This window comes from Condylostylus longicornis, unplaced genomic scaffold, assembly GCF_029603195.1.
Source record: "Condylostylus longicornis isolate FDR11 unplaced genomic scaffold, ASM2960319v2 ptg000038l, whole genome shotgun sequence".
Classification (NCBI taxonomy): domain Eukaryota; kingdom Metazoa; phylum Arthropoda; class Insecta; order Diptera; family Dolichopodidae; genus Condylostylus; species Condylostylus longicornis.
This window is the reverse complement of record NW_026578007.1, coordinates 12,678,385-12,704,783: the sequence shown is the minus strand read 5'-3', so window position 1 is coordinate 12,704,783 and position 26,399 is coordinate 12,678,385. Positions and strand designations below refer to the sequence as shown.

General features: G+C 23.6%; 3 protein-coding genes and 1 non-coding gene across 6 annotated transcripts; 2 read left to right on the top strand and 2 right to left on the bottom strand.

Annotated features, from left to right (window-relative positions):
• Nucleotides 1-6,675: 6,675 nt before the first annotated feature.
• Nucleotides 6,676-6,748, top strand: Trnaa-agc (transfer RNA alanine (anticodon AGC)). The gene has a single exon. It is a non-coding gene; the product is annotated as a tRNA-Ala (tRNA).
• A 188-nt stretch (nucleotides 6,749-6,936) lies between these two features.
• LOC129609200 (rutC family protein UK114) lies at nucleotides 6,937-8,283 on the bottom strand. The gene is made up of 3 exons (XM_055521125.1): nucleotides 8,135-8,283; nucleotides 7,824-8,053; nucleotides 6,937-7,215 (listed from the first exon to the last, which is right to left on the bottom strand). Exons 1-3 carry the CDS (start codon nucleotides 8,197-8,199, stop codon nucleotides 7,091-7,093), a joined length of 420 nt encoding a protein of 139 aa, XP_055377100.1. The 5' UTR covers nucleotides 8,200-8,283; the 3' UTR covers nucleotides 6,937-7,090.
• A 4,559-nt stretch (nucleotides 8,284-12,842) lies between these two features.
• Nucleotides 12,843-17,656, bottom strand: LOC129609042 (tyrosine-protein phosphatase non-receptor type 61F). Of its 2 annotated transcripts, none has more exons than XM_055520894.1 (7): nucleotides 17,427-17,656; nucleotides 16,835-17,008; nucleotides 16,448-16,710; nucleotides 16,160-16,385; nucleotides 15,795-15,941; nucleotides 15,165-15,733; nucleotides 12,843-13,385 (listed from the first exon to the last, which is right to left on the bottom strand). In XM_055520894.1, the coding sequence occupies exons 1-7, from the start codon at nucleotides 17,499-17,501 to the stop codon at nucleotides 13,184-13,186; spliced, it is 1,656 nt and encodes a 551-aa protein (XP_055376869.1). In that variant the 5' UTR covers nucleotides 17,502-17,656; the 3' UTR covers nucleotides 12,843-13,183. The 2 variants fall into 2 exon arrangements, with proteins under 2 accessions (XP_055376869.1, XP_055376870.1); XM_055520895.1 differs by lacking the exon at nucleotides 12,843-13,385 and adding an exon at nucleotides 14,169-14,611.
• A 1,282-nt stretch (nucleotides 17,657-18,938) lies between these two features.
• LOC129608923 (serrate RNA effector molecule homolog) lies at nucleotides 18,939-24,337 on the top strand. 2 transcript variants are annotated; one of them, XM_055520725.1, is made up of 9 exons: nucleotides 18,939-19,013; nucleotides 19,213-19,353; nucleotides 19,404-19,528; nucleotides 19,589-19,895; nucleotides 20,709-20,775; nucleotides 20,827-21,481; nucleotides 21,532-22,852; nucleotides 22,910-23,008; nucleotides 23,444-24,019. In XM_055520725.1, the coding sequence occupies exons 2-9, from the start codon at nucleotides 19,226-19,228 to the stop codon at nucleotides 23,523-23,525; spliced, it is 2,784 nt and encodes a 927-aa protein (XP_055376700.1). In that variant the 5' UTR covers nucleotides 18,939-19,013; nucleotides 19,213-19,225; the 3' UTR covers nucleotides 23,526-24,019. The 2 variants fall into 2 exon arrangements, with proteins under 2 accessions (XP_055376700.1, XP_055376701.1); XM_055520726.1 differs by lacking the exon at nucleotides 23,444-24,019 and adding an exon at nucleotides 24,050-24,337 and having other exon boundaries at nucleotides 18,962-19,013.
• The last annotated feature ends 2,062 nt before the right edge of the window (nucleotides 24,338-26,399 follow it).

The window sequence follows — 26,399 nt, the reverse complement described above, 5'->3', positions numbered from 1 at the left end:
CAACAGTTACGTTTCAGATATTTTTTTAAAATTTCTAATTTTGAGTAAGTTCTTTGTATATTTTGATGGAGTCTATATCGTTATTTCGAGCGTATGAGCACCAATCATTGCCGAGTATAGTTGATATAAGCAGGAGTTTTCAAATACTTTTAAACAAAATAATCTAGAGGCATCTAGAGCTCGTAATGTTGTACAAAACGGGATATTTTCTCAGAAGAGACCCGCTCAACTAATATTTCTTATAAAACGAACTAGACAAGACAAGAAGTAATTACTCGTTATATGTATGTACATGCACAAACGCTTAAAACGTTGAGTAATTTAAGGTAACATTTTGTTAATTTTCTAGTTCATTTCTTAAATGAAAAAATCATTTCTCACGTATTTTACCATTATAAACCCACTATATTTTTTTATGTATATATGTTTAAATAAATAAGTATTACAAGTTTTATTTTTGATAAAAATAATATAATCGCAAAAGTAAATCGAAAATATGTAGCTTAAAGTTAGGGTATAAAAATTTGCATAAATCCATTAATAATAATAATGGTGCCAGGAATGGTGAAGTGGGGGTATTCTAATTTTATACTTATATTTGTTTTGGACACGCTATATCCTTTTTTATAATTACATAAAATTGTTATATGACATTTTTCTTTTTTTCTATTTGTGCATAATACAAATAAATGATGTATTTGTTTATTTGTTTTGGCACAAAATCTTTATTTCATACCCTCATTTATTGTCCAAACTGATTTTTTATTTGTTACTTAAGTATAGTAAAGTGTCAAGTGTAGATTATGTTCTATATAATTATGCTCTAGCATAGTCTTCCACTTTTTTTGAATCAAAATTTGTAATAATTTAAAGTAAACTTGAAAACCTTAATTTTTGCATTATTCAATTCATTTACTAGTTGGAAATTTGCTCTGTATAGAGTCTGGACCAATATATGTGCATAAGCGCTGTAGGCCAGATACTATGTTTATCTTTCATATTAAGTTTTTGTTTTATTGTTTTTAATATTTTGCAACAATTGAATATTTTTCGCCTTTTCAAAGATTTTGCTGTTTTCTACACTATTAAAATTTAAAAATTTTATTGTTGAAACTTATATATTTTATATGGGGTATAAATGTTCCTTCATTTTAGTGCCAATTTAGAATTTTCTTGATTTCTACTTGATTTAAAATTTTTTTATCTCTTACAGATATAAATACCAAAATTAAAAAATTTCTAAAATCTAATATTTAATTACAGATATAAAAGCTCCTTTTGATAATAAAATTGATTATGCTAGAGAAACAATTTTGGATTCAACACAAAATGTTAGCGAAGTAATTGGTAATTCATTAAATTTAACAAAAAAGGAAATTTATGAAAATGGAAAAATAGCTGATGAAAAAATTATGAATGAAACTGATTGTAAAATAATTCCATTAAAAGATCCAAATGATAAATTAATTGAAGATGCATTAGATGAATTAGCTAGTACAATGGATGAAACAACAGCTGAAATGAAAGATGAATCAGATAAAATAACTGAAATTAATAAAGAAATTAATAAAGATAATGAAAATAAAATTATATCAAAAAATATAATAAGTAGTGATAATACTGATAATCAATCAATTGATAGTTTAAAAACAACATCACCTGAACCAGAAATTGAACGTGCATTTGCAAATGATTTAGAAAGTAATCCACCGACGCCAAAACCTACTTTCTTAGAATTAGAAAAATTACGTAATATGGAAATAAAAACTGGTGCCGATTTAGATCATCGAACACTTAAAGAAATGACAGATAATTTTACTAAAAATTTATCTAAAAATGTACTAAAGAATAATGAGTGAGTACTTGGAAAATTTTTTTTTGCCAGATTATTTTTGGCATATTATCTAAATCTTATTTTGAATAATAATGTCGTAAGTATTTTATCAGCATGATAGCATGATAATATTTATTATTGCATCCGAAACAAGAAGATTAAGAAATGGAATGTGTATAAAATTATAAAAAAGTTAATATTATGTGCATATGAAATTTTTTTAAATTATTTTTACAATAATTGTCATTTCACAATTTTCGTACATTTTTTATTATAATTTTTTTTTTAACCTGGAATATTAATCTATTTTTCCTCCGTTAAAACTAAAGATTATAGTCGTTAACATGCTCTTTATATTGCAGAAAATAAAATTCGTATATATGATTTTTATTTTTGAAAATCAGGAAGAAAAACGTAAGGAAAACACAATTTTTTATAACTAATATTAAAATTTATTGGTTTATCCAAAATTTTTAATTTAAAAAATATGATTAACTGCCACTTATATTATACAAGTATATATACAATAACTATGAAAATTAGCGAGGCTTTAATAGAAATGAGTTGTATTTTGTTGACAATGAAGCTTACGCCCGCATTTCTAACTGACAACTAATTTAAGAGTAAAAATATTACTCATACTTTCAAGTATTTAGTTATCAGTTTACTGCTGTAGGTTTTCGAGAAATTTACTCTTAAATTTTTATGAATTTTCAAAAAACGTCCTATATTTTAAGATTAATTTATATTGTTATAATGAGCTAGACAAAAAACATATAAAAGAAAATTTAACGTGTTAGATTCTTAATATAAATTATTAAATTCTTAATATAAGAAATTTTATTTTATCATATTCAGAAAATCTATATTTCATCCCACTACAATTATATACCCACTCTAATTTGAATTTTTGAAATTTTCTATTTTAAATTTTATTTCATCTGAATTTCAAATAGAATAATATATATTTTATTATTAATATTAATCAATGCAGAAATGAATAAATATTTAATTATAATCTATTGTATTAATTATTAGAATCTATAGATTATTCTATAGTGTTTGTTTAGAACATTTATTTTTTAAATTAAGATTTTTTATTTTTGACAAATTTCAAAATATATTTAAAATTAATGGCACAAAAAACATTATTCTTAATAATATTAATTAATTTTTAAATTAATAGGCTATAATATCAAATAAAATTATAAAATTATTTAATAATTAAATATGCATATACTGTTAAAATTAATTGTTATATTTTGTATACGTGCTCATATAGACGCATTATTTAAGAAATGTAATACGAATATTAAGCAAATGAATTGTGATTGAAAACTGAAAAGTATGTACATATATTATGTAATTAAAATATTCATTTATATTATTTTGATAATAAATTTTTATAAAAATATAATTATAATTTTTTTTTATTGTATAAAATTTAATTATTATCAATTTTTGTTAAAAAAACATTTATGTATTTGGTTAAATGAAAATCTCACATTTCAAAATCTTCCAAATCTATTTAATATAAGAAGTTGATTTAAAACTAGTATTATCAATACATCTGCATAATTTTCGTTCGTTGTATACATACATACATATAAAAAATAATCGATAATTATTTCATAACATGTAAAACAAATTTATTGATTTTTAAAAGAATGCTGGCAATACAATTTAAGTCTTTTCGTTCGTTCTTCCGTTTATGCGTTTCTTTTCAGAAATCCGAAATGGAATGCAAAAATTTTACAATTTAAATATATAGATCATACTTTAAAAATAATTTTTCTAGAACAATATTTTCTCGATCAATTTTGCATCACTCAAAATTTATAAATAACCTTTAATTTATAACATCAGTTTATTCTGCTAAAACCATGTACGTATACGTTAAACGAATATTTGAAATCTCTTTTTTCACCTCTTGTATCTGAAAGAAATGTCAATTTACAACAAGCAGTCTGGCAACAATTATATATGATATTATTTTTTTTATTATAAAAGGAAAATTAAATTAAGGCACAACAAACTGCTTCATTTCGTCATTCCTTCCAGATTTATATGCAATACCGCTGAGAGCATTATTATAAAATTTTATTCGATAATAAAACTAACAATAATGCACTATTAATTTTTTTTTTTTCATTTTAAATTTAAATTTTGTTTTCTCGAAATGCATGTAGATATTTTTCAATGGTGGTTCAAAGGATTATTTAAAGAAATTGCATGAATTGTAACACTAAATTTATATTTTAGCCTTCTTCAAAGGATATTCCAATTATAATGTAAGTATATATATATAAGTCTTTATTTTATTAGCAATACAAATGTAATTAAATTGATAAAAAGATTTTTATAAAAATATAAAAATTCAATTAATATGTTCGTTCTTTATTATCTATTGTAGGAAAGGTAAAAAACTGAAAAAATGGAAAAATAAAAAAAAAACTTTAAAAAAAAAATTACAATCAACTCCAATTCCAATAAAACCTACAAAATGGGAGAAACAACATGATCGTTTAAGTAAAGGTATTAAGAAACTAGAAAGAAGAAAATCTTCTATATCAATTTATAGCGATGATTCAACTATGTTTAAGAAACCACATACACTTTATTTAGTATTTGGTAATAATTTCTTAAGAACACCAAAAATAAAAATAATCGAAAGTCAAAAAGGTTCGAGATGGATGCTAAAACCTAAGCAAACCATTTCAGAACTTAATGTTTATACAGGTGTAAAAACTGTAATTGGTGAAGAAGATATACCACCAAATTCTATAATAAAACCGATACAAACTGATATTTCTAAACCTCGTTGGAATACTTCATCCAAAACTATATCGAATGAGAAAAATATTGAAAGGACAAAACCTAATTTATTGAAAACACGTATACCAGCTTCAACGTCTGCAAATAAAAATATCAATTCAATTAATTCATCACAATCTTATGACGAGGAAAAAGGAGATGATGATGATAATGAAAACTATAATGAAATCAATGAAAACGAAGATAATAATGAAGATGAAAAACAAATAGATGATATAAATGAAAAAATTTTTAAAAATCTTAAAACACAAAAAATTCCTGTTAATCCATTTAGTCGATCAGCAAATCCGCGTTCACAAATTAAAAATATAAGGCAAAAAAGTAATTTAACTGATATAGGTAATTTAACCGTGAAAAATCGATCAAAAATCAATAATACTTTAGGGGATGCAAAAAAAATAAATACTGTCGAGCATATAAAACAAAAAACAGAACCAACTATAACTATAAATCATTCTCAAAGAGCAAAAATAAATGCTGCCGCGAAATTACGAACACCGAAAAAAATCAAACCTATTAATAATGTTAATAATAACAAAAGTTCTGCAACAACGAGAAAAAATTTGGGAACCAGTATTCCACGACCAATATTTAATATAGTAAAAAATAAAGATTCTACAAAATTAAATGTCAGTCGCCAGAAATCTAAAATAAATATGTCAGAGTCCACATCAAAAGTAAATAAACCAATTAAAATTAAGAAAGAAGAACAACCGGCAAAAGAAGAAACCTTTAAATTCATTGATAATAAACTTTATGAAACAAATGATAAAGATCAAATACCAAAGAATTTTTCTATTGCAGATATTGTTAATAAGGCAATGAAAATGAAAGAAAATGAAAATGAAGATGAAACGAATTCAGATAAAATTCGTAAAGAGAAAGCAACATTATGGCTTCAAAGTATTGAAAAAAATAAAAAACTAAATAATAGTACTGAACTTAAAAATCAAGAATATGATGAAAACAACAAAATCACAACAATCCATAATGATAATGAAACATTAAAAAAAAATATTAATTTAGAAAAAGAAATTGTTGGAGAAACTAAAGAAATTCGAAAATCATTTTTTAGTAATTCACAAGATCTTATTGGAGATTTTGATAACGATGACTTTTATCTTGACGAATTTGAATATAACAAAGATTTTATGAAGAATGCAATGTTGTACTTAAAATTATATTGAATACATGACATACATATAATATAATTTATAATTTTTATGTATAAATTACATAATTTGAAAATTAATTATTTCTTTTTGCTAACAGTAAATATAGCTTTGTAAACGTTATACATGTACGAATTTAAATTTTAAAGAAAAGCTTTTTATAGCGAAAAGCTTTTAACGTAAAAAAGTTTCTATTTGTAGTTCTACATTTTTGAAAACACTGTTTTACAGTTTAAGCAATTCTAATTGTACATGTAATGATATAACTAAAACCTGCAGGTCTAAGCACTAAGCTAAAAGAAAAGTCAACCGATTCATACTTTGTGACATCATAGTCTACTCTATATAATAGTACAATAATTGATAAGCTTTTGTTTTACTATCTTGCGTTTTTAGAAAAGGGGTCTCAAAAACAAAACCTACATATACATATATTAAATTGTAAAAATAAGTATGTATATAATATTAATTACAGTAATATTCTCCTTAATGCTTTAATTGAAAATTTTTGTATGTATTTTTGAGGCAAAAATCTAAATGTATAATATAAATACAGACTTTTAAAAATTAATAAAATTACTTTCGAAATAAGCTAAGAAAAACCTAATACTTTTATATCAGTATAAAGAAGAAATCTTCGAATTACAATCTTCATCTGACAAATTACTGGACTGCTTAAAAATTAAAAACACTTTTAAGTATACATACGAGTATACAAAGCAACACGAATTTACAAACATGTGTTGGTGTTGTTATATAAAGTTTATAGTATAAATAAAATTTTTGTAAATAATTTTGTATTTATATAGTACATTGTGCTAAAGATTTTTATATGGGGATGTAGCTCAGATGGTAGAGCGCTCGCTTAGCATGTGAGAGGTACGGGGATCGATGCCCCGCATCTCCAACTTTTTTTTTTTTTTAATTAATTTTTTTTTATTTTAAACCTATTTTGTATTTTAAAACTAATATATTAAATCAGATAATTAAGATAAAATTTAACAATAAATCAGGTACAAAAATTTATATATGTATGAACATAATACATATATGTACATAATATTATGGACTACTTCATTAAAACACAAATTTTCAACTTTAATTTCATTTGCTATCATTTATTAATATTCTTCATTATAGACTACATATTATGCGCATAGGCTAAAATTAAATCACATTGAATTATGATTTAAAAATTTTACAGTTTTGATGAACGGCAATTGTCATTATTACTTTCATTGTCGGTTAGTCAATCCGATATTGTTTCCGTTTTCACTTTACCAGTCAATGCAATACTTTCGATCTCAACCAAGGCATCCATAGGTAAACGAGCTACTTGAACACATGATCGTGCCGGAAAGTGTGAAGTGAATACTAAAAGATAAGATAAACATACATATAAACTTAATTTCAAATTTTATGTTGCCATATAAATACATTTATTCATATACCTACATATTAACATCAATTTATTTATTAAAAATTTTAAAATATGATTAAAAAGCAATAAATTGCTTTTTGTGGGAGCTGTTTGTTTTTGAAATTAGACATTTTAATATTTTATTTTTTAAACTAAATAAATATTTAGAATACACAAATCAATTTGTTTAGCATCAATTCATTTTTAATGACCTTAGAAACATAATTGTGTATAGATAAAGGATTTTATAACTTATATAAATAAATGTATGTATATATATGTAATCATATACAAACAACAATGATTATATTAGTGAACTTTGCATGTTCCATTAAAACTTTCTATCAATTTTAATGATAAGATTAATATAAATTTTTAATTTATTATGATGCCTGAAAAAGACTATACAAATATTTGTTTATGTACATTAATAATTTAAATAGGTGTACATGTAGTTATCAAAAAAATTGTTCAGTATCAAATGAATATGTGTAAACATAATCTTGATTTTTTGGTTTAAAAATATTTAAAAAATAATATGTATAGATAAGTAAAATCTAACCTTTTTTGTATTCATCATTAACAGTTCCAAAATCATTTAAATCCTTAACGAAAATTGTATTTTTGATAATTTTATCAACACCTGATCCAGCAGCTTCTAATGTAACAATTAAATTTTGTAAGGCTTGCCGGGTTTGCTCTGCTGCGCCACCAACAACTAATTGCTTAGTTTCCTTATCTAAACCTAAACATCCCGATACATAAACTGTTCGATCAACAACAACAGCTTGACTTTACAATTATAAAAGAAAAAAATAAAGCAAATAACAAATAAATATATTTATATTTTGAATTAATATTTATATAATATACTTATAAGGCGCAACAGGCTTTGCTGCTTTAGAAGTACTAATAAGTTTTCTAATAATTTCAGCCATTTCGGTCTATCACTTGTCACCTACTAATACTTAAAATAAAAATTTTGTTATTTATTTACAAAATTGACTTAATCATACCCAAAAAAAAATCTATACTTCACTCAATTTTAATCCTACTCTACATTTACAGTACAATGTAAGCCGGTTTCTTTTACAAGTCGGCTTTTAAATTTAGTAAAATCATTTTAAAACGAGTATCGATCCAATATTTTGCAGTTATTGTAAATTGCTAAAAATTGTACTATATTATTTTTATAATATTGTACTTTTTGTTCGGAAAATATATGTATGTATTTATAAATAAGTTATTTTTTGATATGAAATTTTTGAGTTTTGAGAGATGAGTTTAGAAATTGTGAAAATGTGTAAAAAAAATAAAAAATATTCCTTTTAGTCAATTCGGTTACAGCAATTGCGTTAATCAATGAAATTGTATTATGGTAATAACTCTTCATTTCACCCATGTTTGCAACTTGTCTTGAAGTGATTGGATATATTTATTTTTTATTATGGAAATTTTAAGTTTCAAAATGCGACTGATCAACAATAACTGGTGCAATAGATCAAGTCATGCGATTAACGGAATTCAGTTGGTTCATATTCTTCTATGCAAAAATGGATTTACAAACAGCTCTAGAAACATAATTCAAAAACTGTCGCTTATACTGCAATTGTAATACAAAATTATTTTCTAATTTTTCCACTTATTAATTAAAAAATATTTAAATTTAAAAACAGTTTCAATTATTATCATTTGAAATTTAAAATTTAATTTAAAACTTGAAAAAGAAAAAGACTAGGTTATTTTATAAATAGTGAATTTATTTCTGTCCTGATATTGCAAATTTATTTATTAAAACTATTTTCAAATAGACACTGCTCAAAACAAAATATGTACTTATGTATGTGTATCATATGAATATACTTTTAAGTTTCCAATTGTAAATTTTATGCCAAAAAAACAACACAATAAATACAATCAAAAACTTAATAAAATATTAAATAAAAAAAAGTGTTTGTAATAAAAATTTAAATATAATTTTGGATTTAATTTTTAATGCTAAACATTCTATAAAAAATTAAGAAGAGAAAATTGAAAATTATTAAAAAATTTACATCTTCAATTAAATAAAGTATTAAATAATAAAAATTAACTAAATTGATTTTATTCATTTGAATAATTATTTAGGAATAAAGCTGTTTTTATTTAACATATTTGTTTTTTTTTTATTTAGTACAAAAATAATTATATTTAAATTATATAATGTACATAATAATATATGTATATAATATGTTTATTTGAAAATATTATAAATTTACGTATGTATGTAAACATTGACTTCTTTAATATTTTTTATACGCATTTTATATATATATATATGTATATATATTTTAAATTCACGAATTTATTTAGTGTCTCGAAAATCAAATCTAATTAATTAATATTTTATAATATTTCTATTTTTACTACTTTCTGTGAAAATTAATTAAGTTTGAGTACTAAAAAACTTTAGTCACACAAAAAAAAAAACAGAAATAAAAATATAAAATATATATTTTCCTTTTTATAAATATTTAATCTTGATTTTAAATAAAATATTGTTATATTATAAAAGAGTTAATTAGACTAAGTATTTAACAAAGTATTTAAGTTTTTTTTTTAATAGATAATTTTAAAATAAAAAATTTATTTTAATCGAAATAGTTATACTTTCTAGGAATCGACCACAAAAAAAAATACATATGCTTGCTTACACAATAAAATTACAAAGCGATTGATTTTTTTATTTTCAGATATTAGTGTGAATACCAGATAATATTCTTAAACAATTGATTTTGTTACTTAACTGACACTGTCATTATTTTAAAAAAAATTTCTTTTAGCTTTTGATGTTTAATTACGAATATTATTCAACAATTTAAATTTATTTTTTAAAATTTCAAATTTAGCAATAAATATATTCTTTGTACAAAAAAAAAAAATTAAACATTCACACAAAAAATAAATACATATTATTACTTTTTTTTTTACTGCATTATTCTAACAATGAATAATCTGTGAATTTTTTTTTGTTAGCAAAACTATTTATAAAAATAAAGAATACAAAAATCTTTATAATACAAAAAATTAGTAAAATTTAAAAAATATAAGAAGAATGTTTCTTGAAAACTATTGTCTATGCTATGACATCAAAATTGTAATAATACTGTATTCCTACATAATTCAGCATTAACAAATCATTAGCTGAATTGTGTTCTAAAACTCAATATTACTGCAATTTTGAAATAAAGGTGTACAATTTTAATAATACATTATAATACAAATGTATTATACATTATTTATAACATAATATAAAAAAACATATAAAATATTTAATATAATTTTAAGTTTAAAAATTATTAAATACTTAAAATGCATATATATTTTTTAACGGGTACTCTCTGCATCATACATTATACTGATATACAAAATTATGTATAAAAATAATTTATGATAATTACATAATATTATATTATAAAAATCTCCTAACAAAATGAAATCGGAAATAAAAACTTATTTTTCAATTTTCAAAGGCAATAAATGAAGTTTTATTTTTTCTTATTATGAATACTTATATTCTCCAAAATGGAATGCATTTATTATATATTTAACTTTACTTATATGTATTGTGTTGAACCTATACGTGTTACGGTGTATTTTACAATATTTAATATATTACTATAAATATATATATATATAAATATTCATATTTATTTGATTTATGAATATTTATTCTTTAAATTTAATGCAATATATATCTACATGATGTATTCTAAATTCCTTATATTTCTTTATTCATATTATTAAACACTTGAAATCAAATAGATTTTATAATATTGCAAATTAAATAAATGTAACAAGCGTATTTAACTTTTATTTAATTATTTGAAATTTCAGCAATATAAAATAAAAAACCCTTACGCTTATTTCACAGTTTATTTTTTTTCTTTTAATTTTCAAAATTTATTTTTTTAGAAGTTATTAGAATTTACAAAATTTTATAATCACTATCACTTCTTACATCTGGCCAAAACTTTACTAGGCCATCCATTTTTTTTAATCTAAGAGACAAAAATTGGTTAAAAAATTTTGTAAATTGAAATAAATAAAAAAAAATAAAACTCGAAATAAATAATAAAAAAAATGGAATAACAAAAACAAGTGTTTTTTACTTTACATTACTGTAAATAAAAATTTTCAATGAAGTGCCTACTTTTGTAGTATTTGTTGATTTTACAATAAAAAAATTCTGTTAAGGTTTTGAAATTGTTATTATAGATAAATCTAAATATTTTAATTTATTTACGTTTTTATTTAATCGTTTATTAAATTATAATCGAAAAATATTTTAATAAATCACAAGAACAAAAGTAATGATTTTGTAAAGTATATTTTCTTGAAAAATTTGATTTCGAGTTTTAAATGTACTTATGAGTCAAATGTTTACAAATATTAATTCCAAAAGCTAGAAAAAAATGCAATGTTATATTACACTTAATTTATAATTCTGGGATGTTTCGACTAAAAAATTTTTTTCTCAAAAATAAAAGAAAAATATATTTTTTTTACACTTTACATTATGTAGAAAAAGTGATTTTAATTTTGTTTCTAATTTTTTTTTTATCTAAATTCTTTACCTTATTTTTTGTTTTTGTATATAAAATTTCTCTATCAGTCTACAGCTTTTTTTTTTTTATTTTAAATATCTTATGACAAAAAATATTATTTTTTTTTATTAAATTTCCCCAAAACTTGTTCAAATTTAATTATTAAAGTTAACTATTGTAAGTGAAAATAAATTAGAAATTTATACAAAAATTAAAAAAAAAAGCTACTGCAAAAATACAATTATTATTTTTATCGAACGAATTAAAGTAATTTATTTATTGCAGATACAAATAGTAAAAATAAATATATTTTTACTTATTTTGCTTAAAAGTTTTTCGGACTAACGAATAAATATTTAAAACATCAAAATTTTATTACTTTTCATTTTGTTACCAATAGTTTAATAGTGGTATGCATATTGAGTATGAAAGCACGAAATCCTAAAAAACGCAAACACAATTTTATTAAATATTTTCGCAAATTTTTGAATAAATATAGAATTTTAATTTCACTGGAACTTACAAATTTTAAATCGTAAACTAGAAGTTAACATTTTTTTAAATGAAGTGAAATGTTGAATTGTAAAACATGTGCCGAAAATTTCATTTATATTATTATTAGCGATAATATTGTTGTTCATTAAAAAAAAAGACAATTCTTTAATTACGGAGAGTTAAAAAGAAAAATAATAAGAATGAAGTAATAAAATTATGATGTCTCACAGCATAAATTATACGCATAATCAAATGTTATATTTTATAAGGATGTTAACTAAATTAAAATCATAATAAATATGTTTCTAATTATTTTATTTTCTTAAATATAAATTTAGTAATCATAATATAGATACATATATATGTATATATATAAATATATATTAATACATATATATAAATATACATGAATTATATACCTTATAAAATAAAACAAGTATGTATAAAACGTAAACTAATTTTTCTCTTACACATATTAAATGTAAAATTCAAATATTACGTCTGTTTAATTTTATAAGTTTATTTGAGCTGCTTAGAAACTTATAGTAACCCAAATATATTTAACTATCAGCAGCTATTACATTTCTTATTATGATGTATATATATGTATATATATATGCATATACATTATGCTTGTAATGTATACTTTGTGAACAATTTTACAATCTTTGAATATTATACGTTTTCATAAATATTCGGATATAAATTTATTATGATTTAAATTTTAAATAAAAAAATAGAGAATTTACTTTCTGTTTATTTTAATGTTCGCTTAAAAAATTATTTATTTTTTAATTACACTTATTTATTTTTTTTTTCCTTTTTTTCATTTATTTGGGATTTAACCAAATTTCGTGTAAGCATATACACATAAAACTCCAACAATCACTCCAGCTGCTAAGAATCTTACTATTGATCTTCGCTTTTTCGACGCCTCCGTTTCAGCCTCGATTTCTCGTTGTTTTCTTTTGATTTCATTTACTTTATTTGCAATATTCTCTTGGCGTTCAATATGTCGCCTTCTTATTTCTGAATTTTCTGAACTAAAAATACATAAAAAGTGTATTGTATATTCGATTCAAATATTTTTTAAGGAAAAAAAAATCTATGTTTGATACACTTAACTATAAAATTTAAGAAACGGTTATTGCAAAAAATAATTTTTAGATTAATTGAGATATAATTAAAAATTATTTATTTATAAATGCAAGCGTCAATACTATAATGCGTAAAAAGCAATTAAATAATATTTCTTTTTTAATATAAACTTAACTTTATTATTTATTATTACAAATTTTAAAGTTTAATAGTGCAATTTATTTGATTGTTAGAAATAAATTATCTTTTGCATTTCACTAACATCATTTTATTTTCTCTAAAGTAAATGTACCTAAATTATATAAAAAATTACGATCGAAAATTATGCGTTATAAAACTGTTCAAAAAGCGTCAAGTAAATATTTTTCAACAAAATGCATTTTAACATTAATTATGACATCATAATAATTCTGACATCCTAAATTATTTTAAATTACCTTAAGATTTTTATTACTGAAAATCAAGATAATCACATATACTTAAAAATATTAAACTTTTAACCTTTAATATAATTTTCCTCTTTATCAAAAATGACAAATTTTTTAATAAAAACAAAAATTTAATTTTTTTTTTTTTAATTTTTATTAGGATTTCAATTTTTTCACTGTGTTTTGCATCTTATGTTTTTTACGACAAAATTTTTAAATTTTTCTATTTTTCATTTATTAAGAACATATATGTAAATATGTATAAAATTATTAGGCAAAAGATTTTTATTTTTAATGTGTAGTATTTTGATTTAGATTTAAACATTTAATTTACGCTATTTAAAATCAAATCTTTTACGATTTTGAATTCAATATTATAAAGACTTTTAACGAATTAGCTATAACACAACATTTTACACATTTAGTATATAATTAACAAAAAATATGGTCAAAATGTAAGAAACACGAATTAATTTAATATAATTGGTTAAAGTTCATTTTTTTTTTCAAAAATGTAAATTGGCACAGCTATTATTATAAAAGTACAAGTACAAAAAGTAATACGACTTTTCCACAATACTTTATATATGTATATAATATAATCATATATATATATATACGCATATGTATGTATAAATATATTGATTAGTGATGACGATACAAGCATTTTAAATTTTCTTCACATGCCTTCCTAGGCGATATAAGAAATAATTGGTTCTAGTGTCAATCAAAACCAGCAGTTTCTAAAAATTTAAACAACAAACAAAAACAGAAAAAAAAAGATTTAGTTCTTTTTACTTTTTATCGATTCGATTTTTATTTATAATTTGGGATTTCATCAATTTGAAATAAGAAATATGAGATTTGAATAAAAAAAAAAACTCGAGACATCAGAATATTGAAAACTTAAATATCAATATAATGCACCCGAAAATTAAAGGTGTTCTTTTCGTTTTGAAATACAGTAACAGAAATATAAAAATTATTAATAATGATTATTTCAATATTTTATAAAATAAAAATCTATATTAAAGATTATGTTTTTTCACTAATTGATTTGAATAATTCAGTAATTTAAATCCTAATTATTTTTTATCAAAATTATTGAATTTTTTTAAACATTTATGTATGTATATATTTTTTTACAATATGAATTTCATACTACTAACATTATAGAAGAATATATATATATATAAAATCCTAACTAGTTTATGTTGTACATGTTTTTTTATAATGATTTTAAACGTTATAATGTTTAAGTCGAGAACAGAATAATTTTTTAGTGAAAACACTTACTTTCTATCACTAATTCCGTTAGGAATATTGGTAGAATCAATTGCCTCATTATCATTACCCAATTTAATACGTTTTGCTGTAGTTTCATCATCAACATTTTCAGAGTTAGTTTCAGTTATTTGTTTATCGGTAGGTTCATGTTTATTATTATAATATTGTTTGTTATCTTCATTATAACCATCATTGATACTGTCGTCATCACTTTTATGACATTTCATTTCTTCTAATTCTTCGTCAGTATTAATTTCATTAATAAACTCCTTATCAATACCAGAACTTTCTTCGTCATCGCTTTTTGATTCTAAATCATTTGTAGGTGGTACAGGAAGAGGTGGCAAAGGCCTATCTGCTGGTGATATTCTTAATATTCCAGTAGTTCCATTTTTTGTTTGATTTGCATTGTCTGTCGTCGCTGACGCTAATCCTATACCTTGAATAACCGAAGTACTTGTATTGTTACCATTTTGTTGTGGTCCCCCCAAAGACCCATATCGTACTGGTGGGATTGGAGGCAGTTCCTCTCCTTGGTCCTTTAAATCTTTTGGCACTTCCTCATAACCCAAAAATTCCTACAAGTGCTGAAGTTTATTAAAATAATTTTAGATAGAAAATTGTATAATTTAAATTTACTGGATCTTTCAGTTGTTTCATTCCTTCTATTATAGCTTGATATGAAAAATATAACTGATCAGCCGTTTGAATTAACCCCATACGATACCTTCTTAATTCATACAAAATTTCCCTTACAGAAACATTGTTTTCTCCTTCTCTCTCAATCTATGTAAAAGATAATATATTTATGTAAAAAACAAATATGTTTATTTACTTATTTATAATGTACTAATATTGAAAATGCGTCAATTTCAAAGTGTAACAATTAGAAAATATATTTTAAAATCATAATGTTTAAAAAAAGGTTACATTACTCATGGTTGTATTTTCCTTTAAAGCTAATGGATTTTTATAAAAAAAAACTTTTTTTTTTTAATTCTTACCAACACTAAACAACAATCGACTAAGCAAAACGTTCCAGATCTTCCAATACCCGCACTGCAATGTACTACTGCTGGACCAACTTCTGGACTAAGCGCTCCAGAATCTCTTACTTTTTTTAAAAATTGTAAAAATGCAACAGGCGAACTTGGAATCCCGAAATCTGGCCATGTAGTATAATGAAATTGAATTACTTCCCGCGACTGCCTAGTTTTTGTGTCAGTAACTCTGCAAATAACAAATGTTGACAAAATTTAATTTTTTTTTTAAACAAATTTCAGTATATTTACTTGAACCATCTTTTACAGTAATTTGTGTATTCCTCGCCCTTTACGTACTCAATGTTTAACCCTACATCTTTCAAAGACATTAAATGCTCTTCACCAGTTTGTTCTGGCCAGTATAAATGACATTTCACCTGCTTTTTTTCAATAAGTTTATTTAACATTAATATTGCTTTTGATTGCTGTTCCCAAATCATTAACCAAAAGTGACCAACTGTTTCGCGTAAAGGTCCTTGTGTAAGTATATATTTTCTATCGGCCCTTTCCATCTAATTAAAACAAAAATATGTATTTATTACTGGATTATTATATTTCTTAAAGTTGATAATCAGAAATTCGTGTTACACTTATTAAAAAAATAAAATATAAAAAAAAACATTATATTATTTTTACCTTAACCAAGTTGGCATTAATATAGTCAGTTTTGCTTCTATTCAATATTATCCGAGAATGATCATATGGATTCACATCGCGATACCTGTTCATTGAGCGATTTTCTCCTCTGCTCGATTCATTATGGGTAAAATGTTTGTCTTTTGCTTCCTTTTCCGATTTTTCTCGGATTTCCTAATTTAGAATTGATACAAAATATTATACATTTCAAAAAAATATACTTCAAGAATCAATTTATGAATTTTGTTTATATAATAGTATGTATTGTCCATAATTTAATCGATTTATATTTAACTTTTTTTATTTTAAAATGGATAATCGTTTCTTACAATGATTATCAACAAAGATTATTAACTAAATTTTCCAAGAATTTAGTTACTAGTGACTCCAGGTTTTTTATACATATTTAAACCAATTTCTTGGAAATGCTTTTTTTGAAAAAAATATTAACGTACATTTTTCTATAAAATGTACCAATATTTTTGTTTATTCTTTTTTCGAAATCAAAACGCGAACATTTTTTAATTTTCACAAAACTTCCACTATGAAAATTTAATTGGTTATCTGACATATATATTTTAGCCATTTTTACCTGGAACAAACTATGCCAGCCGTCATTTCTAACAATTTCGTTGTACTCAGCTTCGATACTAGATAATGTGGTCATTGCAAAACTATCAAATTTTAAAATATTAAAATTATTTTTCTCAATATTTCCAATAAATTAACTTTAGCATTTGCACGCGAAAAATAATATTTTTTTTCTCAACAAATTTTAGAGCTTCAAAATAAGTTCTTCGCCTTTGTGTGCCAGTAATCCAGTTTCATTGGCTGAATTTGAAAGTAAAAAAAGGAATGTAAAAAAAGTACTGAAATATACTTGAAGTCTTATATTGCGCCAAATTCAGTTATAGAACACGCAAAAGTACAATTTATAAAAAATTATTTTAATAATATAGCATTTTTTTAAAGTACTGCTCTATAATAAAATAAAAGTTTTTATGTATTTATTAAAGATATTTATTCTACTTTATTTATTTGCGTATATTGTTTGCACATTCATGAAAAATTTCACAGTAACTTTCAGTCTTGATTCTTTGACATATTAAATCGAATTTTCAATATTGATATACAACTGAAGAAAAAACGAGGTTCAACACAAGGAAACTCATGAGTCATGAAGAGTGAGTATCAGTTGACTCAAAAAGTTTGACGTAATTCAGCTATTGCTTGTTCGATGAAGGTTGACGTAAGTGTTATACATTTTTTGATTTAAACGTATTTTTGTTTAGTTGTGATTATACACAAAAAAAGTTCTGGTTAATTTTTAAGCTAACATATTAAGAATCAAGAAAAACTTGAAAGATTTTTTTTTTAAATAATTTTTATATAAAGTTCTACTACTATTAAATTTTTGTATTTATTTAAAAGGCTTGACATTTAAGATAAACATATAAAACACCAAAAATGAATATGTTCTTTGTGCATATTTACCTTTCAATCATCATTATTATAATAATATTGCTTATACATAATATATTTATAATACTAACAAATATATGATATAATAAATATATAACACTAACATTAATCTGAAATTATCTGATGAAATTATGACTTTAAATCAACATGTAACAATTTGGTAACAAAATTATAAACAAATTAAAAATCTGTTGATCGCTGTTAGAAAAACGAAGATCTGATGACAAATAATGTACAACTTTCATCAGACTCAAATTAAAGTTTAGATTGTGTCGTATGGATAAAAATTTATTGAAAAAATTAGGACAAGTAACATAAAAAATAGATGGAACATACGTAAAAATATAGAATGGAACATAAAATAAAGAGATATTGTAAATCTAGACTTTAACTTATTTAGCAATTTTATTTTCAAAGCAATTATATTAAAATTATGTACATAAAACAAAAATAGAAAATTCTGAATCCGAAAAATATTTTCTGTTCTGCCAATATAGGCTACCTACATATGTTTGTTACAAAGAAAAACATAATGTTTGAGATTTCTGATTCTTTACAAAAATTTTGAACGCAACCTAAATTTTCTTAATATTTTCTGAACTGTTTCCAAATTGTAATTGAGCTAATTTCGTTTTATATTTTTAGGTTAGATAATAATAATTTTTGGTGACGCTTTCAATAAAACTATTTTTATAAGGTGAGGAAAATATTTAATTCTAAAATAACAAAAATAATATACCATTAAATAAAATTAACGTAATATAAATACTTAATAAGTTATGTTTTTTTAACTTTAAAAAAAAAAGAGTGCCGGAATTTTCAAAGTAGTTTATAAAAGTGTATTGATTTCTATAATTTCGGATAAATTAACTATTTGGTTCTTTTTCTCTTAATAGTTAAGTAATAATAATGGCTGATTCTGACGATGAATATGACCGGAAAAGAAGAGATAAATTTAGGGGCGAAAGGAGCGCTGGAAGCGATAATTACCGTTCTGAGCGTAGAGAAGAAAGGCGTCGTGAAGATTGGCCTGAAAGGTAAGAATATCTGTTTCGATAATATTGTGATCTCTAACCTTTGGTTTTAGAAATCCGTTCAGGGGTGGTCGCTCAAGGCCGGACTATACATCTGGTGGAAGAGGAAGTGGACGATACTCACCACCACCAAAGCGAATGAGACCAGACTGGGGTGATGATGTTAGACCCAGATATGGTATTTCATTTTGTTTGAAGAACATGAAAAAATTAAATTACAATATTTATTAAATTACAGTGCACGAGGCATATGGTATGTATGCTTGGGGTCCGGATCATTATCCAATACATGGTTTACATCCATACGGAATGCCATCGCAGGCACCTCATATGAGAGCAGCAGCAGCAGCTGCTGCCGCCTCGGAAGCTCAAGCTAATAATGATTTGCAAACTCAGCCACCAATGTTAACTTTAAAGCAGTATCTCGACACTCAAGATGACAGTATCTCTGATTCTGAAGTATTAAAAAAGTATGGAGAATACAAATTAGAGTTTAAAAGACAGCAGTTGAATGAATTTTTTGTAGCTCATAAAGATGAAGAATGGTAAGAAATTCTTTTCGAGAATAGGTGAAGGAAGAATAACTATAAAAATTCTACCTTTAAATGTAAATCTGAAATTTTTGAGTAATTTTATTTATTTTGTTATAAAATTATTTTTATTCTTCTTTCATTTCAAATAATAGTCAAAGGTATATTTCATTAATTTTACAGATATAATTTGCATTAATTTTTGTAAAATTTGAACATTAATTAATATTAAAATTAAATAAGTGTTTTCTCCAACAGCTCTTCATAGAGAAGTTCAAAACTATTATTTGTTTTCGAATATAGCAAGAAATAATAACTGCAAATTTTATATTTAAATACTCGAAAACTCTTAATTAACTTTATACTTACATATATTCATATTCATATTTGGATATGCATTATCGCGGTACTTTTTTGTTTTTTTTTACACTTGGCGAGCAATGCCAAAGTGTGTTTTAAATATAATTCCGCGTTTTAATCGTTCAAATTATATTTATGAATAAAATATAAAACTTAGATGTATACGAAGGTAAGATTTGAGGTTGAATTTCAAATAATTTTTTAAAAATAATGTAAATTGAAATATGTAATAAATTGACTTAGCGATAATTTTCACGAATTTAAGTTTAGTATCTAAATGTGTTTAGATATTTTTGTCTTTTTATCGTGGATTTTTCCAGGATCAGCTTGGGGAATAACAACAATAAAGTTATTTTAGACAATATATTTAATGGATTTTTTTGTAAATTAAGAAAGCTCATATTTAGATTTAATTTTGTTACGTAATTCATTGATTTGTATTTTAAAATCTAAATAAATTTTTACCAGGTTTAAAAATAAATACCATCCTGAAGAATCGTCCAAGCGAAAAGATGAACAACTTGGCTTTTTAAATGTTAGTAGCATTTTTACGATATTACTTAAACTAATTGCTAATTATTTTCAGCGTCGTGTTGAAGTTTTCACGGAACTGTTAGAACAAGGTTCAATAACAAACGTAACAGTTGATGCCAATCAAGCAGATCCTTTGTTAAGATTGCTGGATACCGTAGTAATCAAATTGGAAGGTGGTACAGAAGAAGATCTTAAAGCTTTAGATGAAAAACCTCAAGAAATTAAACCAGAAATCTTAAACAAAAAAGCGGAAGATGATGACGTTATTGAAGTAAAGGTTAAAAAAGAAAAAGACGAAACTGAAAAGGGAGAGACCGATTGGGATGAAGAAGCTGAGAAAAGGCCGATAGTAGCAGTATCGAAGCCACCAAAAGCTTCTGGCGATTCGGATTGGGATGAGTCGGAAACAGAAGAAAAAACGGAGGAACAACCGAAAGCAAATGAATCAAAGAAGAGGAAGCGAAGTCATTCTGCATCAAGTTCCAGCAGCAGCAGTTCTTCTTCCAGCTCGTCTTCTTCTAGTGACGATGAGTCCAAAAAGCGTGAAGACAAGAGAGAAGACTATAGGAAATATGAAATTGATAAAGAAGTTGAAGAAAATAAAACTGAAGAAAATGAAAAAGACAATTCTGAAAAAGTAGAAAATGAAACAGATGATACGGAGAAAGAAAAAAATGAATCTACTTTAGAAGAAGTTACAGATAAAGGTGAGAAATTTTTTATTATACTTGTGTAGTTAATAAAAAAATTGTTTCAGTCTATAAAGAAGTTACGCCAGAAGTTGTTCAAAATGGGCAAACTAAGCCGGAAGAAAGTCTTGAAGAAAACAATGATGAAAAATTGATAGAAAAAGCAAGTGTAGTACTTCCTGATGAAGATAAAGAAAAATCATCATCCGAAATTGCTGAGATTAAAGAAAACCAAATAACTCCTCGACATTTACATCGAACTAGCTCTATATTTTTAAGAAATCTAGCTCCCAGTATAACAAAAGCTGAAATTGAAGCTATATGTAAGCGTTATGATGGTTTTCTTAGAGTTGCCATTGCGGATCCCTTAGTTGAGAGAAGGTGGTTTAGACGCGGTTGGGTAACATTTAAGCGAGATGTCAACATTAAAGAAATATGTTGGAACCTGAATAATATTCGTTTGAGAGATTGTGAAATGGGTGCCATTGTTAATAGAGACCTCAGCAGACGAGTACGCCCTGTAAATGGAATCACTGCGCACAAAACAATTGTTCGGAGTGATATAAAACTATGCGCAAAAATTATTTTAAACTTAGATGAAAAATTCAATTTATGGTTAAATAAACTTGATGGAATTGAGCAGGCAGTTTTCGTCAACAAAGGTGACGAAAATATTTTGGAAAAGGACGTTGCAACATTTGGATTCAAATCGAATAACCCAGTTTTGCAAAATATAACAGATTATTTGATTGAAGAAGCTTCTGCCGAAGAAGAAGAACTTTTAGGTTTATCATCTGGGAGCACTTCGGAAAATAAAGATAATAATGAGGTAGAACAGCTAGAACGTGATCAGCAATTATTATCTGTTTTGGATAAACTAATTTTGTATCTTCGAATTGTTCATTCAGTTGATTTTTATAATCACTGTGAATATCCATATGAAGATGAAATGCCTAATCGTTGTGGTATTATACATGCTCGCGGTCCAGCTCCACAAAATAAAGTTACGCAATCCGATATGCAAGATTATATTAAAAATTTTGAAGGCAAAATGTCTTCATTTTTTGCAAAGAGTACACCCATTGAACCTGATGAAATGAAAAATTTGGGAGCAAAAGATCCAGAAGCAGAAGTTGAAAAATTTATTCAAGCTAATACTCAAGAGCTGGCTAAAGACAAATGGTTGTGTCCATTATCGGGCAAAAAGTTCAGAGGCCCTGAGTTTATACGCAAGCATATATTTAATAAACATGCGGAAAAAGTTGAAGAAGTACGAAAAGAAGTGGAATACTTTAATAATTATTTAAAAGATCCAAAACGACCTCAATTGCCTGAGCATCCTGGTAACAATAAGAGACAGCCAACTGCCGACATACCTCCACATCCCGGGTATTTATTTTAAATTATTAATAAAAAAACAGTTTCCAAAAATTTTAAAAATTTTAGTTTTAGACCAAGCTATGCTCTTCCAACTTATGCTCCTCCATATGCAGCTTATGCACCCCCAATGGTGGCTCCTCCTAGGAGAGGCTTTGGAGGAAGACGGTAATATTTACATCTTTTTTATATTAGTATAATTTTTTTTTTTGTTTTTTAATAAAAGATCTTTAACTCTTAATATTAAATGTAAAAGAATTAAGATTGTTGTTTATTGATTTTAGCTCACTAAATTTAATACTAATATTAGTATACTTATATTATTAAAAATTATAATTGAAGAAAAAAAATTATTTTTTTGAGCTAAACTTAACGAATTGCTACAGATTTATATTGTGTTGCAAAGTTATGTATTTATTTATATGAAAAAAACATTTTATATATAATTTGCATCACAATGTTGTTTATAAATGAAAAAATAAGCAAGCATTTTATAAAGATATATATATAAATATTTTTTAAAATTGTAGTTACTAAATGAATTAAATACCTTCAAACGAACTATAAATATAAGAATCGAATTTTTGAAAACATTTTTTACAGCGAATTGCCAGGAGGACATGAACGACGTATTATAGGTTATCATGATTTGGATGCTCCACCAAATTTCGATATGTTCGATTAAATTTAAATAGTAACGGCCAATTCGCTATTATAATTTTCAATAATAAATGAATTTTTAATATATGAAGCAAATAATATTTCTATTATATAAATAAACGTAATGCATAAAAGATATGCAATAGAAAACTCGCTTTGTGTTGAAAAATTTATTTCGCAGTTTAAATTAAAAAGAATTAGCGGAAAATTGACAAAAGAAAATTTTGTATTTTTAATTCGTGTAATTATAAATTTTAATTTTACGTAGATATTTGTATTGATAAAATGGTTATTTTAACAATAATTAATTTATAATATTTTGCAAGATTGAATAAAAGTTAATTTGTTTTTTTTTTTTTTTTGTTTGCATATTGGAAAAGAAAATATGTAGTAAGAAAAAACTATATAAAATAAATGCTCTTATGGAAAGAATCGATCAAAACAAAAGCCAATGAAAATTATAAAAACTTTAATAGCTATAAAAATAAAAGAAAAATTACAAAAAAAAAAGAATTTCATTAGACTCTTTTATATTATCTATGTTTACAGAAGACCTGGTGGCGATTACCGTTCAGTAATACACTACAGAGATTTGGACGCCCCTTATGAACCAGTTGATATATTATAGATATTTTGTCTTGTTCAATTTTAATTTTAATCGTTCAAAATTGTATATATAAAATGCATTCACACACACAATATATATATATAATTGAAAAAAAAATCCATTTTATTAGTTCTTGAAAAAAAATGTAATCAAATGTATGTAAAATTGTTTTTTTTTTTTTTTGCGTTTTTGGCTTTTGGTGATTTTATGGCAGAAGTCAACAAATATATGTTTAAAAACTCTTCGGCATTAATAAAAACTATTTCGTTTCATTTATATTCTTGAAATTTCAGTAAATCATTATACAAAAGGGAAAATTTCCCTAAAATTTTATAAGGAATAAGTTGTATATATTCAATATTAATAACTTGCTATTAATAAGATTTGTTTCTTTTCAAACCACTTAAAAACATAAATTTAAATAATAAATATTGTGTTTGTAAGGTCGAAAAATTAATAATAATGAGAAATTTTTATTTAATAAAACTCATCTTTAATCAAGGATTTTTTTAAAAGAAAGAGTAAATATTTTTGCAGTGAAACTTAGAGAATTTTCGATAGTTGAAATATGCACTTAAAGTTCTGAATTAATCTTTAACAGTTATTTTTTTTCTTAATTGCAAATCTGCAAAAACTTAATAGTTTGGAGATTCGTAAAAACCTCAAAACTTCACATTTTTCTGTATATAGTATTTTCCATATTTTATATATGTGTTGCTTTAATTTAGAACCGAATTATTGAAAATCTACCAAATTCTTTCTCCATGTTCATTCAATGAAATTTTTACTTAAAAAATGGTAATATTTTTTAATTGTGTTGCAAATTCAGAGTTGCACTTTAAAAGTTATGCAAAGCTTTTTGCAAAATTAAAACCTTAAATATGTGAGGCTCTGATAATATCAACATAGAAATAACCTGCGTTTAATTTACCTATGAAATTTATATTTAAATATATATATATTATTTATTTAAGTAACGAGGATAATGCAACTGCTTTAAATATGTACTCTTATTAATCACTATTCAACAAAGTGACAAAGAATATGACAAATGTGCCCTTTTCCAAGTTTAAGGGATAAGGATCTGAGCGTTACTTTTACTTTGCTAGAAAATAAAATGTATATTATGTATATTTAGATCAGATTGTTTTTAAAAACAAAAATTAACAAGTTTCTAATAGTGTTCTATTTTTAGTAAAACATTTCACATAGTTATTTTTAAGAATAGTTAAATAAATTTTAATCTATTTACTGAAAAATAATTTAAGTTTCAAACCTCTTTCGGCATAATTTTGAATAGATTTATAGACTTACAAAATAAAATAAAGAACTCTGTTAAATTGATAAAAAAGGTATGTTTTTTAAAAATTCAAATTTATTTGCAATTTATATTCTCTATATATATATATATATATACATATATGTAATTTTAAAATATTAATTTCATTTTTGTTGTGTTCAAATAATGTGATTTTTTAATATATATTTTAATCTGTTGAATATAATTTCTATAATTAATTCCATAATTAATATACACGCAAATATATTAAGTTCTTATTTAATAAATTTCACACATTTTTTAAAGATTTTTTATTCCAAAATATACATATTTTCAAAATATATCATTATTTTGAATTAATATCTATAATAGTTAATTAATAAAAGAAATAAATATAAATTAATTTTTTAAATTTTTCTTTATTTATTATAATATATTAGAAATATTCTTTCTAATTACTTAATTAAAATTGTATATAATATAGCTTTATAAAATTATTTAGACATTAAATCTTGATCATTTAGAAATAAAATTCAACTTTTATAATATAATTTTAGTTGGTTGAATACTTTACATAAAATAACATTTTCGTTTCTTAAGCTTACTATTTATTATATTGTGTCGTTTATCTTATATTTAATATTAATAAATCAAAATTTACAACAAATTTTTATGTAATATTTATGTACATGTGAAATTTTATTTACTTCAATATCATGAATTTTTCCTAGTTAGCATAGTATTTTTTAATTATAATCTATATATTTATTACTTTATTTTTCAATTTTCAAATTATTGAAGTATTTAGCATCAAGAAACTTTTAAAATCTAATTATTTTCTTAATCAATCAAAATTAAACCAAAAAGGCACTTTAAATTTCTAATCTAAATTTAAATAAGATTTCTATTTTTAAAAATGTATGATTATTAATAATACACTTTTGTAAAATTTTTGAAATATTACAATTACTGTGCAGGTTTTTATAAAAAATATTTTGAATGTAAATTAAGAG

Coding starts and splice junctions, on each gene's coding strand:
- LOC129608923 (XM_055520725.1), top strand. CDS start 19,226: ATGGCTGATTCTGACGATGAATATGACCGGAAAAGAAGAGATAAATTT. Junction 19,354..19,403: donor CGTGAAGATTGGCCTGAAAG/GTAAGAATATCT, acceptor CTTTGGTTTTAG/AAATCCGTTCAGGGGTGGTC. Junction 19,529..19,588: donor TGATGTTAGACCCAGATATG/GTATTTCATTTT, acceptor ATTAAATTACAG/TGCACGAGGCATATGGTATG.
- LOC129609042 (XM_055520894.1), bottom strand. CDS start 17,501: ATGACCACATTATCTAGTATCGAAGCTGAGTACAACGAAATTGTTAGA. Junction 17,009..17,426: donor GCTGGCATAGTTTGTTCCAG/GTAAAAATGGCT, acceptor ATTCTAAATTAG/GAAATCCGAGAAAAATCGGA. Junction 15,734..15,794: donor TGAAACAACTGAAAGATCCA/GTAAATTTAAAT, acceptor CAGCACTTGTAG/GAATTTTTGGGTTATGAGGA.
- LOC129609200 (XM_055521125.1), bottom strand. CDS start 8,199: ATGGCTGAAATTATTAGAAAACTTATTAGTACTTCTAAAGCAGCAAAG. Junction 8,054..8,134: donor AAGCCTGTTGCGCCTTATAA/GTATATTATATA, acceptor ATAATTGTAAAG/TCAAGCTGTTGTTGTTGATC. Junction 7,216..7,823: donor TAATGATGAATACAAAAAAG/GTTAGATTTTAC, acceptor CTTATCTTTTAG/TATTCACTTCACACTTTCCG.